We start from the raw sequence: 20868 nt of genomic DNA, 5'->3' as shown, positions 1-20868 counted from the left end.
TGGTGGTGGACAAATGGTAGAGATAATGATTTAGTTATTAACTCAAATATTCTTATAAATTAATTTTGTTTTTTTATTTATTAATATAGTTTCAAGATTTTCTTCCAGAAAATTGAAAATATAGTTTCTTGTTTTTCTTTTTATCTTTTCCCCACTAAAACTTGATATAAAAGAAGCATTTTTAATTTTGGTTCTCAATTTTTTTTGTTTTTTACACAATTACTCTGACAATAAAAACAATTGATTTCAATAAACCTCTAAAACTATAATATTTTTTTGGTATAAATAAGGGTATATATGACTAATTTCTTAAAATAGAGGGACCACTAAATGTATTTTACCATAAAAACAGCTCTGAATTTTCTTTCTCTCGAACACGAAGTTAATAGACAAAAGTTGAGATTTGCTAATGATTTCATTGGAATAGTTTCAACTTAAACCAAACAAAAAATAAAACAGAACCCACTTACATTCTTCATAAACCACACCCACTTAACACCACACCCACTTAACACCACACGCTTATATATATATATATATATATATATATATATAAAAGATTAACATTGATGTTCGGTCAGCTTGTACGTATCTCGATCCCCATTTATTTTTACGTTTCAAAAGCGCTTTTAAAAAATTTAAATTTTTTTATCTTTTTATTTGCTTCAAATTAATATTTTTTTTGTGTTTTTAGATCATTTTGATGCGTTGATATCAAAAATAATTTTTTAAAAATAAAAAAAATATTATTTTAATTCATTTATGAGTGAAAAGCACTTTAAAAAACAACAACAACCACACTCTCAAACAGGCTTTTACGGACTTTAAAGTTAACGATTATTTAAGTTTCTAGCGGCACTGAAGTTTATGAGACTCGAACTAGTAATTTTTTAAAAACAAATTTAAAATCTGACCAGTTAAGTTGCATCTCTTCAAATCGTCGCATGTGATATTTGTTGCAGGTGTAATTGATATCTTGACATTCTCGACAATGTATTTGTGGATTTGGAATTTCAATCGGTAAGGGATGAATATTATGAAATTAAAAAATAATAATAATAATTAATCATTGAAGTTATGTTACTGCTTGGCATTTTCTTTTGATGTGACTTCCTAACATCTTCCCCAGATGGCTCCCTTCTCAAACCCTCACTTAGGCCAGCCATTATTAGCCTATTCAATATAATTAATGTTCATGGCATCAACAATAAAATAATTTAAAATAAAAGAAAATCCCGTTGCCATCATCATTCACAGACAACCTCTCTCCCAATATCTATAAAGGACTTCCAAGGTGTTTTTCAAGTCATAATCTGCTTGAATATCAACCCAGCATACTTTTATTTATTTATTATTGGATTAAGTAAATAAAATATATATGGGAAATGGAGATTCTCTTAGAAAATAACTAGAAACATGCCACACCCGGTGAAGGCGTGTGTTGACTAATTTTTTTGGGTTTTTTCTTCCTCTTGAGGGTTCTCAGGGCTATGATTGTTGTTTCATGAGCATGAGGTGTTGAGAAGGAGGAAAGTTACAAGTAAGACAAAGAGGTAGCAATAAGAACAGTTGCAACAATAGTTATGCTTTTTTGGCAGTTGCAAAAGTTACACTAACAAGAAGAAATATACATGACAAAGTAGTTAGTAGTTAGAAAATTGAGAGGGGCTTTTTTAGGATTGTTGTTGCGGTTGCGGTTCAAAGTGTTTTTCGTTTAGAAATACATCAAAATGATATTTTTTTATTTTTTAAAATCAGTACATTAAAACGATCCGAAAACATAAAAAAAAATATAAACCATTTAGTACTTGAGACTTGACATGGTCGAAAGGCTTAAAAGATTAATTACTTGGTTATTTTCCCATGATGCATGGAGTAGTCATTGTAAGAAGAGTTCTTAATGAATGAATGCTCTGCATCTATTCATCAAGCTTCCTATTATGTTCCTTCAATGGTGTTTTACCTTGATATTTTATGCCATCATCTTTCTTTTGATTGGTGCAATTAATTCCTTAAGGAAGGCTAAGGGTTGTCGGCTTGACTAAGTGTTTCCTTAATAAACAAATGGAGTAATTAAAGATAAAATAAAGGAATAAAAGAAGAAGTTTAGAGATAATGCAACCGTTAAAAAAAATGGATTTCATTACTTGCCTTCCATGTTTCTTCCAATCCTTTTTATATACAAGAGTTTCCTGCCATTCTTAAACTCTAATAGAGTTGTAACTAATTTTTTTAACTCCTAATTAACTAATTAAGAAAGTACGTAGTTGCAGTTCAAAGTTATTTTCGTTCGGAGATGCATTAAAATAATATTTTTTTTATTTTTTTTTAAATTATTTTTTATATCAGCACATTAAAACGATGTCAAAACATAAAAAAATAATTTTACACAAAAAAAAATATTTTAAACAAAAAAAATATTTTTTAAAAAAAGCTAGATCGTTGCTGTTCCATTTATAAAAAAACAAAAAACTAGTTTGACAATTGAAACTTCTAATTTAAATTATGTAGAATTAAGTTATTAAAAAATATTTAAGATAATATTTTTTATATAACATTCAATTTTTACTCTATTGTTATAAGATTGTATCGCTCTTTTTTATAATATCAACAAACACTCTTTTTACATAGCCTTTATTTTAATTTTAATTTTATTGTTGTCTTTCATACACATTATTATTTTTTTTATCATATAATCAAATAAATAATGTAACACAATAATTTTGAGATTGTATTCACCAAAATATTTGGTTCTTAGCAATAGCTTAACATAATCATAAAAACAAGCTTTAATGAAAAACAAATTCTCTTCTATTTATATTTAAGTTATTTCAAAATTTAATTATTAAAAAAATATTATATTATTGTATTATATACCATTCAATTTTCACTCTATTTTTTTTTATCTAGCATTCTTTGTATAATATTAGCGAGTGCTCTTTTGGGCAGCCATTCATGTTTTTTATTTAAAAGACATTTCATCAAGTTTTATTCCACATCTCAATTTCTCTTATCATATAATAGATAATGGATTAAAATAAGTTCCCCTCACCAATCTGCAAGCAGTAGTGAGTTGTTGTTATAATTCTTTAAATACATTCATGTCAAAATTATCATTTCTCAAAATATTTTATGCCAAAATTAGTTTTTTTTTTTATTATACGCATGCAACACCTTCATTATAGTTTTGAAACCCGGCCCGGCAGGTCAACCAGGGACCCGACCGACCCGGGGCTGGAACCGGGTCGGGTTGAAGAAAAAATAGGAAAAGTTATAAACCAGTGTGATCCGGTGACCCAGTTGACCCGACAAAACCCGGTCAAAAACTCGGTTGCAACCTGTTGACTTTTTTTGTTTTTTACTAAAACGACGTCATTTGATTTTTTAAAAAATAGAGATTGACCCGGTCAAAATCCGAAACCCGAGCCTTGACTGGACCGGGTTTAAAAACTATGATCTTCACAATATGCAATAAAAAAAAATTGAAGGTCAAATATGCATTGTTGATGAATACAATCTTTTTTAACATTGAATAAAAAAATTAGTTCATCTTGTAGCGTAGCGTAGGCATATCACTAACTAGTGTTATTCTAATATAATATAATTTAATTCGTAAGATCTTCCATTTAAAATATCAAAACAAGTCTTATTTTATCTTTAAAGACCATTCTAGTATCAATTCATATTTCATATTAAATATTCCTCCACTTTATTAATAAACATTAGCGCTAAAATTATTTTATAGGACAAATTAGGCTTATTGAAACATTTAAGGTTGAAGCAGTAATGTTCAACAATATGAGCATCCTGAATGGTTAAAGCTTATGGAAATATAAGAAATGGAAAAGGATCGATCAGTGGGTTAAGATGTTTCTTAAGCTCGAAACATAGCTCTATAACATGAATGAGGCTAACTAAAAGATTTTATTTAGAGGACGGGTTTGTAAATCTGAGGATAAATTAAAAAAAATAATAATATAATTAAAATTATGGTGTAATGAAATGAAATAAGAAAAGGAAAAAAAAACGAGTTAAGAAGATCAAAGAAGAAAGGTTTATGGCCGAAAATATCCATTTTTCCAATAGCAAAAATAATCTATTCGTTTCTCAAAACGGTTAGACTTATTTAATAAACCAGGCTGACCATTTCTCAAAACAGTCAAACTATTTTTGGCTGTCCTCTTAAAACTTACAGGATGCAGTCAAGGGAGAAAGATAACTTTTTTGTTTTTTCTTCCTTCCTTTCACCTTGGAGGGTTAGAGAGTGACGTTTAGGAGTATAAAAAGAGTGTTTTGAAAGAGAAGAACACATTCATACTAGAAATTAAAAAAAAATCAAAAAGAGGAAAGAAGATTGAATTAGAGAGAGAGAGTTAAGAAAGAAGAGGACAATAGAGAAGCTTTGGGAAAATTTTGATGACTCGACTTTCAAATTACATTTTGTAACCATGTAAAGTGTTTGAAACCCCTTTGTATCAATTAGAAAAAAAGTTCAGTGATTTTGAGCAAAATTGGATTAAGATTCTTAAAATAAAATTAGGGAAAAGTGGATTTTCTAGAAATTGAGCTTCTCAAATCCTTGTAAGTTATTGTAGGAGTAAAATCATGTTGGATGGGTAGTGAAGCTTAAGGGGCGGCTATAGAGAGACAAAAAAGGGGGTTTGATGTATTTGTGTTATTCTTGTAAATTGTATTGAAATCGTGATAACTAAGCATATGGATAATGTTTTTTTTTATGAGTGGTTCTATTGTTATATGATAAAAATGAATTTTTGATGTTTTAGAAATTGAATACCTTTGAGAAATTGTTGAACTTAGAGTTTTAGTTGTATCTATGTCTGTAGTTATGTTTGTAATTGAAGCAAGATGAAATAAAATTCATGTTCATTTAAATGTTATATAATTTTATGATAATAGGAATAGTATCATATAAGTTGAAAAAGATAAATGAATTTAGTTGTGAATGAATAACTAAGTGGAATTATAATAGATGCTACGATGAATAAATAGTTTTTTTGTATGCGATAATAATAATTAATTGAAAAACATGTCAATGCAGGAGAGTTCGTTGGGGTGATTCAATGAGCTGGTGGAGCCGCTCATAGTTCGACTGCAGGTAGGTACTCTGTATCTTATGGTAATTCTCTTTATAATTTTCCTGTATTTTTTTTTACTTGTGAATTAGTTAATCCATGAAAATACAAATAATGATATTGATATTGTATATGAAAAGAACTATAGGTAAGATGAGAGGATTGACTGGTATTTATTATGGAATATCGAAATATTGGCTTCCAAATGAAAATGTCGTATTGATTGACAATCAATATGGGTTGACCAGATTGATTGATATTCGTTAAGGAATACAAAATTATTGGCTTCCAAATGAGAATGCCGAATTGATTGGCAACCAAGATGGGTTAACCAGATTCATTGGTATTCGTTAAGGAATACCATATTATTGGCTTTTGAATGGAAATGCCAGATTGATTGGCAATCATAATGGGTTGACCAGATTGATTGGTATTCGTTAAGGAATACCGGATTATTGGCTTCATAATAGGAATGCCAGATTTATTGGCAATCAATATGGGTTGAGTGGATTGATTGGTATTCATTAAAGAATACTGGATCATTGGCTTATAAATGAAAATGTCTGATTGATTGGTAACAAAGATGGATTGACCAGATTGATTAAGGAATACCAGATTATTGGCTTCTGAATGGGAATGTTGATTCGTTTGGCAATCAAGATGGGTTAACCGGATTGATTGGTATTCGTTAAGGAATACCAGACTATTGACTTCCAAATGTGAATGCATGATTGATTGGCAACCGAGATGGGTTGACTAGATTGATTAAAGAATACCAAATTATTGGTTTTTGAATGTGAATGTTGAGTCGATAGGCAACCAAGATGGATATGTGGAAGTAATAAGTACTTAAAGAGAGAGTTTATGAATGTTGGTTTCAATATGAAAATGTTGAAACAATTATTTGAGTTATGAATTTTACGAGATTTATTTAGGGTTGGATAAATCTATGTAAAGAGAAATTTGGATGATTATAAAAAATAAACTAAATATTGTCTAGATGAAATATTATTATTTTATTTAAGTATTAAATAAGATATTAACTTAGTAAATATTATTGATTTTGTTATAAATAACTTCCAAGCTTGCCAGGAGTAACTATTAGTTGTTGTTTTTATGTAGATTAAAAAATCATGAATTATCATGTAACAACCCTAACATTTGTATTCAAAGCAAAGAGCAAGGACATGATAATTCAATTAAAATTAGGGAATTTTTTTTTGTAATTCCATAAAAATTTATTCATATTTCCGTGTTTATTTATTTATTTTTATTTATTTGTTATATATTTTAACACTCGAAAAAAACATTTCAATTCAGATTCTCGAATATATCATCATTCTTATAATTTAATTTATCACTTTCCCTCATTTTTTGTAATCTTGACTTTTATTAATATCAATAATAATACCCGGGGTTTTACATATCAGTTGTAATATCAAACTTGTGGATTATAATTTTAGATACTCTATTTTGAATTTGCATATCCTCATATTAAACTAACAATTATCATCCATTAATTGAGGTGATATAATGTATTTGTTGTTTAAAACCTAATAACGCTAAGGTCTTGCATAATATTATGTTTGTCATTGTAATTTGTGTAGTAACTATATATATGTACTTAATCAAGTGTTTGTTTATGTGGAATTATTGTAAATGTTTTTATGTTTTAATTAATATGATGGATGTGAAATTAATAAATGTCTTAGTGATATGAATTGATGAGAATGAATTATAGAATAATGGATATGAGAAGATGAGATTTAGGATGATTAGATCGGAAGTGGGGTGATGAGTTGTGGTGGTGATTACCTCCACATATATAAAATAGTAGTTGTCATTAACGATAGGAAAAGAGAAAAGAACAACTATAGATTCTCACTTCAAGGGCTGAAGAATTTCAAAAAAGAGTCATACATTTATTGTACATAAGGTTTCAAGTTTAGGAAAGGAACCTGTGGATCACGCTATGCATTGGTCCTTTGTTTCTATAAGAAAAAAGGTTTGATGAAGATTTTGTTTTAAGTATGAGAATGTTTCTTTTTTCAGTGTTTGAATGCCAAAATTCTTTTATTTTTCCAGGTACTAAAGGTTCAATGAGGGCTTAATTTTGAGGTGTTGGTTAAGTCTTGTTTTTTTTTTTTTTTTGCTTGAACATGGATTGAGCATTGAACCTTTAGTACCTAGAAAAATAAAAGAATTTTGGGCAAGTTCATGAAAAATGGTTGATTTAATCTTTATAGCATGAAACTTTCTTCTTGGATTTGTTTATACATCAAGCCTTTAAAGCCCTTCTATTTTTTTTAAAAGTAAACTTTGGCTATTTTGCTAAGCCCTTCTTAGATAAGGCTTGTACTCATTTTTGCTTTAAGCTCATTCAATTTCCATGGATAAGGCCTTCCAGTATTGATTTTGGAAAAATAGGTTGAGCCTTTTAAGGTTTAAGTCTGTGTTTGTCAAAGCTAAAATCTGTCAAAGAAAAAAATGTAATTTTTATGTTCTTAAAGCGTGTTTGGCCAACACGCCTTTAAGATAAATTTTAGGCCTGTGTTTTTTAGCTAAAGATGTGTTTAGCATAAACACGTCCTAATCTATTTTTTTCACATCCATTAGTTTCTATTTTTTTTATATGTGTTTTGCCAAACACATCCAATTTAATTTTAATTATTTTTCATATTTTTTAAGGACCATTATGCAATTAATTCTGGATCTCTCACATCTTTTTATCTTTTCATATTTAATATTTGGGAATGTGAACTTAAGTACTTAAGGTGCTTTTCTAGTATTAAATAACCAATTTTAGAAATAGAAAAACAACAAAATTCCTTTTTTTTCCAAAAAAAATAGATATATGTTTTAAATTGCATACATCCAAGTTTCTCTAAAAAAAATTATATTTTCATTTTTAATGCAAAAAAATACAGAAAAATATTGCATGATTTACATACCAAATTGTTTTTTTTTTAAAAAGAGTTTTTATATTTTGCATACATTGTAGATTTAATAACAAATTTATTAAGCCATGGGGACTTGGTCTAAATTTCAAAAACACCAAAAAAATAATTTATTTAATTTTTATACAAATAATTATGAATTTACAGGTAAGATATATTTTTTGTATTAAAAGAAACAAAAAAAATGGTTTTATAATGGCTAGACTTGACTGTAAAGTCATGGTCTACTCTACTGGGATGGATCTGTTGTAACCAATAGACAGACTAATGTTTAGAAGAACACAATAAAACCTTAGTAATAATCAAACAAACAAGCAATGTAGTTTACCTTAAGTATGGCGTGCTAGGGGTGGTATTGTCCACCCTATACATAATTAGTTCCCTTATCTAGACTCTGAAGACTAGTTAGAGATTTTTAATGACCAAAAAACTAGGTGAAAACTCCAATTCCTTTTTAAATTATGATAGGAATTTCTTATTCTTTCAATGTCACCTAAAAATTTCGATCTAGAAGAATAATCATCATGTACACACGTGCGACAATAATCATGATACTCTTGAAATGGATCATAAAATAGTGTATTGATCGGTTTTAAGCTACAGAAAAGAAACAAAATGAGTATGCCTTCATGTCCTAAGGATAACTTAACAATAGGTTATATGTTTATCTAGACATTATTGAAAAGGTTGGTTAACCTAGTTCTTTTCAATAACAAGCTCCCATCATAAACTCAAGCTCGACCATAGTAGATGACACTTGAGTTGCATGAGCTTAAGGATCACAGTCCCTTGAGCGCCACATCCCTCTACTAATTTTTTTTTAAAAAAAAAACAAAAAATATGTGCAGCTCAAAACTTACTCTTGTGTAAAGTGTTGATGTGTGTGATGGCCACGTTCTATATCCAAGCTTGTAATTAAATAAAATGCACAAAATTAAATTGCAAGCTAGCAATGACATTAAAAAAATGCATAAAAATATTCCCAAAAACATGAAAATATCATATACTTAACCTCTTAGTCCCTGTTAAAGTTGTTATATTACCGCACCAGATGTTTAGATAGTCACGAAAAAGATAATTCATAGAAATAAAGTAATTGATCAAATTTCTTGAAGGTGAAATTAAGAAAACTTAACACTGGTTCTAAGAATTATGGCCAAGAGTATTGCTTAAACAACTAAAAAAGATTTGCAGGTATATTATTGAGTTTTTATAATTAAAACCTAAATGAGGTGATTTGGAGACTGAAAAAAAATATCAATCTCTTACCTAAATTATCTTTTAACCATTAAATCCCCCCCAAAAAAAAAAAGAAGCTTAGGCTTACAGCTCATTAACAAATTAATGACCCTTATCACGCCCCTATTGTCCTTCAAAAAATCCTAAACTAAAACCAACCTATAAACCATAAAAATAAAATGCAAGTTCAAAATCTAATTATAAAATGTCTACAATAATAAAGACATGGATATTTAACTCAAGGGCTCAATTGAGACATAAATCATGTCACGTTATCAATTCCTATAGTTTATGGATGTAGATACATGGAGGGGAAGACACAAAAGCTTTGGGGAAAATTAAGAAACCCCCCAAATCTTAGGAGCAAATTAAAAATTTGTACTTGTCACAAAAAAAAAATCCGCAGCAATAAACGGAGTATTACGTTTGCATCAATGATAGAAGAAAAGGTATGTCACCACTAAATAGTAATGACAGCCAAAACCCGAACAGCAATTCTAATGTCGATCCATGAACAGTCATTCGCCATCTTGCAAGCGTACACGCCGGCTCAATTGTGAACCTTACCAAGATTTCCAATGGAAGATGTCTCCGACCGGTTGTCAAACATGAAATATTTCAATTCATTCTGTCATGCTGCACCCTACCAGTTATCTCCATGCACAAACCTTTGGAAAGGCCGCCCTTGTTTGATTGCTTGCCCTTAGCAGGCTTTCTACTAGGTCCTGGATCCAAAAAAACAGGTTGTATTCGAAGACTTGGGTTTGGTTTAATTCGGTTCACTTCCCTGCCTCCTTCATCTAGCGGCCGAAGTATTCTGTTCTCAGACTTGAGTTCTTCAACATCATCTTGATTCAAGAGGACCTGCACAGCATTGCAAGTTATGGGGGGGGAAACACATATCAATAGGCAAAGCATTGCCCACATATAACTCGCAAATAAAATCCACGAGGCAAAGAACAATACAGAAGAAGTGGAAAAACCAGTGATTAAACTCATGAACAGAGGATCCGTAACGTTAAAGATGGGAGTAATGTACACCACAGAAAAGCTGGGTTTTCTTTTCTGAACTTCAACACAAAAGCTACTCTCACATTCATTTTATTTTTCTTCTTTGTTACATTATTCAAGCAAAAGGTCGCGTGCAACAACAAGGTTTGCATGCAGGTGTGCATGTGTGCTTAGTGTTATTGATTTAGCAGTTACACTGTTCAAAGTCATGAATATAAATCCTATAAACCCCAACTCAACACATTACCCATTCAAACCGTGACGAAAAGGAAAAGTCTGTAATAACTATATCCCGATACAGTTTTATTTCAAATGACTGACAAAGGTGAGGATGCAGGAGCTTGGGCAGCATCAAAATTACAGTCAAAGCTTTTAAAAAATGAGCAAGGGATGTCAAAAGCAGAAACAGTCATAATTGTGCCACTATTTAAAATTTGAAGCAGAAAGCTTCCTGCAACAACAAGGATTTTTTACAGGAATGGAGAAACGAGAATTATTTGAAATGACACAAAAAAGCCTGGTTGCTAAAAATTCGATACCTTGCGTCCAACCAAATCAAAAGTCACAACCACTTTACTTCTCTTGGCCAGTTCTGCTTCTTCTGTTTCCTCTTGTTTCTTCCTCAAGAGTTGCTTCTCCTGTAAAGAGAAATTTTTTTTTAAAAAAAAAGATAAAAAGATAAAAGATAAAGGAGAGAGCTCAACTCCTTGTAGGCAGATGCAACAGAGAGAATGCAACCAGTATGTTGCATATTGCAATAACTTGAATACCTCATTTGATAGCCAGCTGTTGCCTTCTATCTCATAGTAATCACTTTGGTCGTCAATAACAGTTGTACGTGCTGCAGAATTTCGATCATACTCCACAAGCCTTTTAGCATAAGCCTCAGCTGCAAATTCAGCATCTGATGTAGGAGCCATGCTTTCTTCAAGACCAGCATACGTACTTCCTTCCTTTAACACAAGGGCACCGCAGAAACTGCAAGGCCCCTCTCCTTCTTGTTCGCAGACAATCTTGCCACAGGATAAGCAATTACTCACCAGTCTATGCTGACGGGCTTGACATGGGCATGGCTTCCCCTGCTGGAAGACAAATGACCCTTTGGCAGCCTCTGCAAGTGAAACGACTTTTCCAGCTTTCTTCTTCCTAGACTTACCTTGGATTCCTTTTTGCCTCGACTCACTGGCCTCAGCTGGACCCCTATTTCCTATATGTCTTGAAACAGTATTTGTTTTTGGCTCTGCCTGTCCCTGATCACTGGAAACTATATCTTTAGATGTTCTAGCTTGTTGCTTGCCTCCAGAGACAACATAGTTTTCTGTTAGTGGTTTGATGTATGGCTGAAGTTTTGAAGATTGAGCAGCTGGTGCGCTACTGACAAGAGTTGATTGACCTCTACGCTGTAAATATTCCTCAATCACACCTTTGCTGGCTTCCTGGCCAATAATATTCTGCAAACAGAGACAAACCAGAAATGTAAACAGCCAAAAGGTACTGCGAAACAACAGTCGTTTAGCGGTCCAACACACAAAGAAGCGAGTAAACAGCCGATGTAGTCACCTGACATGCAGTCTCTGAACCATAATACCAACAAGTGGGGAAATCTTTTTAACATTCCGCACAGATATGACTACCATTGCGATTCTTAGTAAATAGTTTTTAAGAAAATAAGCATTTCAATTTCAGTAAAATGATAAGCACAAACAGAAGAGATCACATCTAGCTTTTGACGTTAAGGGTATCGCCTTCCCTAGCTAGTTGGGGTCTTATGCAGGCTGACTGTCCACACCTAGATTGGTAAATTATCTTATACGCCTCACATTCCTAGAAAGATAAGAACAAAAACACGAACAGATGACGGAAGGTGTGGTGATAAAAGAGATCGATTACAAGTAAGACTAAGCGGTTCAAATATACAACCCAAAAAGACAATTCCAAGATCTTGAGAAGAAAGTAAGAGATAAAAGGGAATTACAAGGAGATACTCTTTGGCGTCGAGAGGTTGAGCGAGTTCGCAATAGGAGACCAACCCAGATATTATATCCCTATCCAAATCCAAATCCAAATCTACCAGCGTTTTCTCCAACCACTTCCCTGCCGATTCCATGACCAATGCCATGGTTATTCTCCCTTCGTTCCCTGTTTCTAATCACTCCCGATCCTGATGGGCTTCTTTTTCTTCCTCCTCCTTTCCTCAACCTAGAAAAGTAAAAAATAGATGAAATTGCCCCTGGGATTCCTCAATGTTTCATATCTTCCCTTACAGTTCAAACATCCCGATTGTTACCACTATAGTTTTCAAGAAGTTGCAATCTTATCCTTTTTATGACAAGGCAACTGTTACAAATCTGTCTTTTTCAAAAAAACTTTATTAACGTGAGTGTCCGGGTCAGTTTGCGCGTACCTTGAATAATCCCAAGAACCCTAAAATTAACGATCATGTAAACCTTCAATAACTCTAAGATTTATGGGACTCAAATAATATCCTTTTTAATTTTAATTGGATGTTAAACCAATAAACATTATCAATTTATTCTTAAATATTTCAGGAGATTTTGAATCGGGTCTTCTATTAATAATATCCATTAACATTTTAGTCAATATTCTTTGAAATAATATAGTTTTATTGCATAAACTATGAACATCAGACAAAAAAAAATTGTAGTTTTAAAATAGCTTGATTGTCACCGCTTATCTCTTTCAAGAATTATTAAAGGTTATTTGTTTTATCTATTTTCACAATGAAATGTCGCTACTGCTTTCAAAGTAGATAAATTACTAAAAAAATAAGACTTTTGTTTCCTATAATATATATATATATATATTAATTTGATAAGTTTGGGATTTGATTTGAATTTATTGCAAAACATAAGGACCAAAAAATATTCAATTAAGGACATTTTTGTAATAAAAAATAAAATATAGGGATCAAAGTAATTTTTAAGAAATTTAAAGGACCAAGACGTACATCAATGAAATATTCTAAAATATGGCCAACTAACATGTGTCATTATCTAATGGTGTTGGTGATTCCATCATGAAGATATTTAATGACAATAAAAATATAATGCGTAAAAACAATGTTAAGATAAAATAAAATAAAATAGGATATGAACGTTTTAAATACAAGAGAAAGAGTACATACATGCATGGGCAACAACATTAACTACTCCTAATTTTATCTATTGATTTGTGGCCTTTTTTTCACAATTTAGGAGAATAAATTCAAGTAATTTGTACTTGATTTTTTTTTTATTTCTTGAGAGTTTAAAATGTAACTAGGTTGATGGCTTTTGATCATTGTACATATAATATGGTAGGGTGATATTAAACCCAAATTATCTAGATTTATTTAATTTGGTTTGATATCATACTTATACTTTTATATTTGTTCATTTATGATTAGATAATTTAATTTAATTTTAAAGTCTCAATTTATTTTGATATTTATATTTTTTTTCAAAGTAGGCTTAAATCCTATCTTCTTCCTTCTCGTCTCTTATGCTACAATATCATTTTAGGTTAGAGACGAGCATTTGTTTTAATCTCTAAAATATTTATTCTATAATTGATTGGACGAGACTTAATAGATAACTTATAAGATAAAAAATAAAAAAGTGGACTCCAAATTAGACTTTAATAAGAAATTCAATTATAATAGTGTTTATATCAAAATAAACATCCATGTATCATCCAAATAAGGATAGTTATTTATTCATAAAAAAATAAAACATGGAAGAAAATGATATAACAGATCATGAATAAGATAATTGACCAAAAAAAATCTAAATGCTAAGGAAAAGTGATTGACCACATGAGTTTGAATTCGCACGAATAACCAAAAAAGATAAATTCTACTTTGAACAAAAGTACTTAATATATTAAACTAGTTACAGTTATGGATTAGTTAGGATTAATATGACTATCAATAAGGAGAAGTTTAGATTCTATATGTAAAGTCTTTATCTGATATGAATATGATTATAATTGGATCTTTAGACAAAACTCAAAATTTGTATCAATATAAATAAATCATCTAATAACTAGAAATGATGGCAACCTATATATGCAAAAAAAAAAAATACAATTTTGTTCTATCTATCTTTTTTATTATTGCCTTCATTTATTTTCTTTTACCAACATTATTTTACCTTCCTACCTTATTTCATTTAATAACAAGCAAAAATGAGAAAATAAAAAGGAATAAAAAGACAAAATTCACCTTTCTTAAGATTTAGAATATTAAGAAACCCACACTCTACTTGGTTTGGCGAGAATGTTATATGCCTTCACATGGAATAAGGTTCCTAACTATAGTTTCTCCTTGATTAGAAGGAAGAAATGAAGAGTACATAGCATAATTAATAAGGTAATTAATGATTGGCTAACTAATTAATTAATGATCATTCTCATAATTATTTGTCAAATTATTAAATTGGCATGTCCAATAAGACTAGATTTAATGTTTATCTCATTAATCAATAATCATGCCATAAACAAATAGGTGAAATTGTTGATGTAATACCGACAATCATTCGGTATAAATAAAAAATAGAGGTTAATCCTTTGGCACTAAATATCTTGATAGTCAATCATCATTATAGATTTATATGGAATGACTAATATTAGACGTTCCATGAGATGTTTTTTCATCGAATAATTCTCCACATGCATATGTTCTCACCTCTTTCAACATCATTACCACTATCAACCTCTAGGGGGTGATTTGATTTTTTTTTCCTCCTCCACAACTGCATGCATTTCCTTTTTAAGGCACAATGGCGTTATTAGGTGGTTATAACCCATTGTGACAAGTTCTAGTCGGCTAGCATTGGATCCTCTTAAAAGAACATCTTTATATCAGCCATTAAGTTTATCTAATGCTGATATAAGGCTTATCCATATAGAGATGAAGAACCTAACACATACAACCTACAATTATAATGTTTACATAAGAAATAAACATTCATGTGTTAGTCATTAGAAAAAAAAAACAATGATTTTCCATAATAAAATAAAAGGAAGCTAAAATAATTCATAAATAGTGTAATTGATCACACTAAAAGAATCTTAATCAACTAGGAGGGTTGAAGGACAAGTTGATCAATTGTTCAAGAGTCATGATCGACCAAGGAAGAGTAATCTACCATAAGTGATGCGAACCCTAGCGGAATTTAACGGAATTCATGACCCCAAGATCAATCTAATCCAAGTTTGTTGAGATTTGAATGAGCTTATCACAATGAAAGATTTGCTCCAAGGCAACAAGACTATAAACCAACTCAATCACAACGTCTACACTTAGAGACGAGCAAAGGAAGTATAAATTTAGAACAAATAATGGTCAATTCTTTGAAGAGTTAAGTTCAATCAAGAACCAAGATTGAGCAACCAAAAAGTTGGCTACCATGCTGAAATTATCATTAAAATTCTAATATGAAATTATTCCTAAAGAGTATTTAAACTCCAAGCCAAAATCTTAATTTCCCTAATGGGTCTCACATAAACCCAATTTAAATAATAATCAACCCAAGCTAAAACTAGCTCAAACTAATTAAAATAAAAAAACTAAACAAGTCTAAAACCCAAACAAAATGTCTCCTCTCAAAATAAATAAAGTTTGATAGTCCAACTAATTAAATAAGACAAATTTGTTGTTTCCGCATTCTGTTTGGCAGCAATAAAGCCCAACTTAAAACGAATGGTTCTCTCTTGTCTTAATAAATTAGAAGGCATGTCATATACCGTTGGAAATGTATAGAAGTCTAGTTTCCATTCCAACTGGAATCACATCAAAATTCAATCTGCAGCTCCAGTTATGACCAAAAGAGTAACGAAAGGTCAAACTATCCGAATCTAGTCTTCTTCTCCCAATCCTTGTGTAATGGTCTTGGTTTCACCAACAAGCCCCCCTTGAACATGAATAAGATTAATCAAGGCTTGCTCTTTATTATTACAAATCCTCTTGAAGTCCACATTAGCCCATGTATCTTAAAAAAGTCCATTGAAAGTTTCTTTAAACTTCTTAGCCCTAGCCTAGTAACTGGACCAACTGGAACCTCCAATAGATTCTTTGATGGTTGGATCGCATCAATAAGGTTTGAATATATACAAAGAACCAAAAAGCTTAATTTTATTCGTAGTCAATACAATAATTAATTAAAACCATAAGATTAGCTTAAATTTTAAGTGATATTGATATATAAGGAGTTTAGTTTGTATTAGGATTCAATAAAGTCTTCTTATCTACTATAAATATTTGTATAGAATTAGAGTTAAGTATTTCGATAGAATTAAAACTTTGTACCAATATATAAAGGGTCATACAGTTGCTATGAAAGATGGCTATCTCCATACATATAAAATTTATTTTTCATTTAGTTTTTATTATTTTCCTTTATAACTTTATTGATTTTCTTTTTCAATTATTGCACTTTATAATTATTGTAATTCATCTCTCTTTTTCTTCCTTTTCATTTTCTTGTGTGATGTTAATCGAGATAGATTTCTTTTTATTAAGATTTGAAATATTAGTATTTCACATTCTACTTAATTTTACAAAGATGCAACTTTCCTTCTCTCAAAATTAAGTTCTTATTAAATAGTTTCTTCTTATTGGAATGTAGTGATTAACTAGTAGTATAATTAATTAAAATATTATCTAAAAAATAAAAAGATTAGCACGGCAAATGGGATCAAATTTAACATTATTCATCCTAATAAACACCTAAGTGCCAACAATTATGCATTTGAAGAAAAACATAGGTAAACTCATTGTTTTTATATTAAACAAATAATTAGCACAAACAAAGAAGAGAGATCAGCTTTTTAATCATAAAAAGTCTAACAATTTATCATCTCCTTAAGTTTTAGTACAACAACCAATATTAAACATTCTCATATACAGGTATTCATAATCTAATCCACCCTTACAATATAGAAATGTGTCTAGACACACCCCTAGTATGCCCATACAATCCTTTATATTTTTATCGATTTTAATGACATCACCATTACCAATTATTGATGGATATATTAGTGTATTTATGTCTCATACACAACCATATGCATATTTTTATATGGATTTGACGGTATCTTATAATGATCACAACCAACTATGACATATCAGTTGTAAAACCCTGGTTAAAAGTATTATTGTATTAGTATAATGTTAGAAAATTTACCCAAAGAATAATGGAATAAAATAAATATATACGTATTAAATTACCTAAATGAAGTTTTATGGATTAAAACTTTGAGGCAAGACAAATTGTAAAAGTTTTTGCTGAAATAGGATACTCGGGTAAACAAAAAACTTCCTGAATTATAACATAATGGTAATATGGTAAATAACAATTAATTGAATAAATAGCTTTCTTAGCTTCACTTGGAAGCCAAGAACTGCTAGCTATTGAGGGAAGAAAGGAGAGCAAACTTCATGATTTCTTTTGATTTTTTTAATTAAAACACTTAAGAAATGAAGATTAAAGTGTTTAAAGATTAAAATATAAGATTTCAAGTTTTGGTAAGGGTTGTAAACTTATAAATAAAGGTGCTAGAAGTTAAGGAGAGAAAGAGAGAAATGAAGAAAGCTTGGATTTCTCATTAATTTCCTTGTGATTTCTTGTTATTAAAAGGTAAAGGTCACTTTCACCATGATTGATTTTAACTTTGGTATGTTTTAAAGCTTAGAAAGAATATGTATATTATGGAAAGTTAATATGTATATTATGGAAAGTTGAATTGAAATGTTTAAATTTGTAATATTTGTTAAGAATCATGTTTTTAGGCATGAATTAGGAATGAGTAATGAATGAATTGTGGAGAAATTGAATATGTATATTATGGAAAGTTGAATTGAAATGTTTAAATTTGTAATATTTGTTAAGAATCATGTTTTTGGGCATGAATTAGGAATGAGTAATGAATGAATTGTGGAGAAATTATGTTCCCTTTTGAATGGGAAATTCGGCTAAATTAGTGTAAATAATTCTGAAATTTTGCTCAATTTGACATGAAATTGGTGTTTAATTATGCTATATGATGAAATAAATGATTGGGTGAAGAATTAATTATAATTTTTTTTAAAAAAATATTGATTTCCGATGTGTTCCATTGCGAACCGACCAATCATTCTAACCGATAATAAACTATTACTAATTCAAAATAAAATCATTGATATGAGTTTTGAATGGTGTTCATATTAATGATGTTTGGAGATTCATGTTGTAACAAGAGAGGCTACAGGTTCAGGACAATAGCAGAGGACAATATCTAGAGCTTAGGCACCATGTAGGCGTTTTGCACTCCTTTATTTAAGTTGTTCAAGGCTCTAGTTGTGAAATAATTGGGAGTTTTAATTGTTTGTTTATGAATATATACCAAGTGCGATGTATTTATCGAACAATAAAAAAGAAAAATTTAAATATTAACTTGTACTTAAGTGGTACTAGAGGTGTCAATTTATCTGACGATCAAGAGTTTAAATATTGACTAGTACCTGAGTGGTACTAGAGGCATCAATTTATCTGATAACCAAGAATTTAAATATTGATTAGTACTTGAGTGGTATTAGAGATATCAGTTTATCTGATGATCAAAAATTTAAATATTGACTAGTACCCGAGTGGTATTAGAGGCGTCACTTTATCTGTCGACCAAGAATTTCAATGATAAAATTACCTTCAGGTAATTAGATTCATTAGAATGATAGATGACTCAAATGATGTAATTGGGATAATGGATTGAAATGATATAAAAGAATTAATGGTATTGTTAATTAAGATATCATTGGATAATTGATGATATAAAATTTCTTAAATGTTGATTAATAATATTTTTAATTTGATAATTATTATTCCAAATAGACATATAAATTGTTAAATAGTATTTCTTATACTGTAATTATTCTTGACTATAAGATCCTCACAAGTTTGAGTTGAACAATAGACTTCTTTTGTTATTATTTATAATGGTAGACTTTAATGTTGAATTTAAGAATACTATATATTTATTTTGTAATGTAATTATGGTACCATCTTTTTAGATGTATTTTAATGTATTATTAAACATGCATGTATTAACTTAAATTCTCTAGATTGTTATAGTGTTTTGTATAATCTTACTCTTTTATGTCTTAATTAGAAATGTATGGAATTTAATTTATTAATCTTTATAATTTATTTATGTTAAGTTTATAATATAATTAAATATAAATCAATATGTGGAATGAAATAAGAAAAAACAGAAAGAATGGACGTAATCTATTTTGATCATATTGGATACTGAAAAGATCCCAGATGTTGGATCCTGTGCAAATTTAGGATTTATAAAGATAAATAATAATATCAACATTTGAAAACATTAAAATTTAAGGGAAACTCTCTTAAGTATTGGGCTAGTTTATATAAAATGTTGGTGTGTCCTATGCATGTTTTAGGACCTATGCATGTTTTAGGATTTCAAGTCTCTTTTAAAAAAACTAGGTGGTGACTATATTTTTCACATTTCCTTTAATTTTGAAGGTTCCATTCATGTTTGGTGTGATAAAACTCATGTCATTTAATTTAAGAAATTAAGAACCAAGTGCAATACAGTTATAACAAAGCAGGAGTGCATAAAACTACTATTAAAAAGAATGCAATGGAATATAAAGAAGAGGTTCATAGAAATCAAGTACTTCAATATCTACATCCTCACAAATGATGTTGCTTAATATGAGAAAATTCTAGTTAGAGGACAAAAAAAGAAGCATTAAAAGGAATATACCATGTTGGTTATTAAGACAATATCATAAGTGCACACTATTGATCGATTCATAATCTGATGAAGAGGTCCAAAAATAGCTTATATCGATCTAAAAAATAAAAGATGTAAGATTATTTAAGATTACAATATTAAAAAAAATCTAAATAGACCACTAAACTTGATAGCAAAGATGCAAAGACTAATAAAAAAGTTTTAAAAAACAAACGGTATTCTTTTGACATCAAAAACAGGTGAAGAAATATTTAACCAATTGATTTATTGAGGTAAACTAAGCTTATTAACAATCACATCTTCACTACTGCTACAAGATTAAGGGGGAAAAGTATTGTAAGGGGCATGACTCATAGAAACATGATATTAACAATCGCATAGTCTTTAAAATTAACACTAGATCTCTTGTACTCTTATGCAAAACAACAATGTTGATTATAAATTAATATCTATTAAAAGAAGATCACAACACAAACAAAAATCTTGGTAGAAAAAGGTAATGACAAAACGAGTTATTATCTCTACTCCATCTCCATCTTAAGAGGTTCTAACAGACCATGACATATTAAGAAGACATAAGAATACAGAAATAAGGACCTCTAATTAAAAGAAGAACACCTCAACATACTACCAATGTAAGGATAAAGATCAATCAATAACTACAACAATAATATAAAGATATCTATCGTTGTAGACCAACATCTAAAAAGCTTGGATAAAAAAAACAATTACTGTAACAATCCCAAGTTGTCGTTTGTTATTTTATAGGAGAAGAAGTTGGCATTAAATCTCTAACAAAAGCAACGAGA

At 29.8% G+C, this 20868-nt stretch overlaps 1 protein-coding gene across 1 annotated transcript; it reads right to left on the bottom strand.

The window, feature by feature from the left end:
* Positions 1-9539: 9539 nt before the first annotated feature.
* Positions 9540-12586, bottom strand: LOC7483432 (uncharacterized). Its single transcript, XM_052445872.1, has 4 exons — positions 12276-12586; positions 11071-11751; positions 10840-10938; positions 9540-10153 (listed from the first exon to the last, which is right to left on the bottom strand). Exons 1-4 carry the CDS (start codon positions 12417-12419, stop codon positions 9908-9910), a joined length of 1170 nt encoding a protein of 389 aa, XP_052301832.1. The 5' UTR covers positions 12420-12586; the 3' UTR covers positions 9540-9907.
* Positions 12587-20868: the final 8282 nt, after the last annotated feature.

The sequence above is a fragment of the Populus trichocarpa genome, chromosome 12 (assembly GCF_000002775.5).
Source record: "Populus trichocarpa isolate Nisqually-1 chromosome 12, P.trichocarpa_v4.1, whole genome shotgun sequence".
Taxonomy (NCBI): domain Eukaryota; kingdom Viridiplantae; phylum Streptophyta; class Magnoliopsida; order Malpighiales; family Salicaceae; genus Populus; species Populus trichocarpa.
This window is presented reverse-complemented; position numbering and strand designations above follow the sequence as displayed.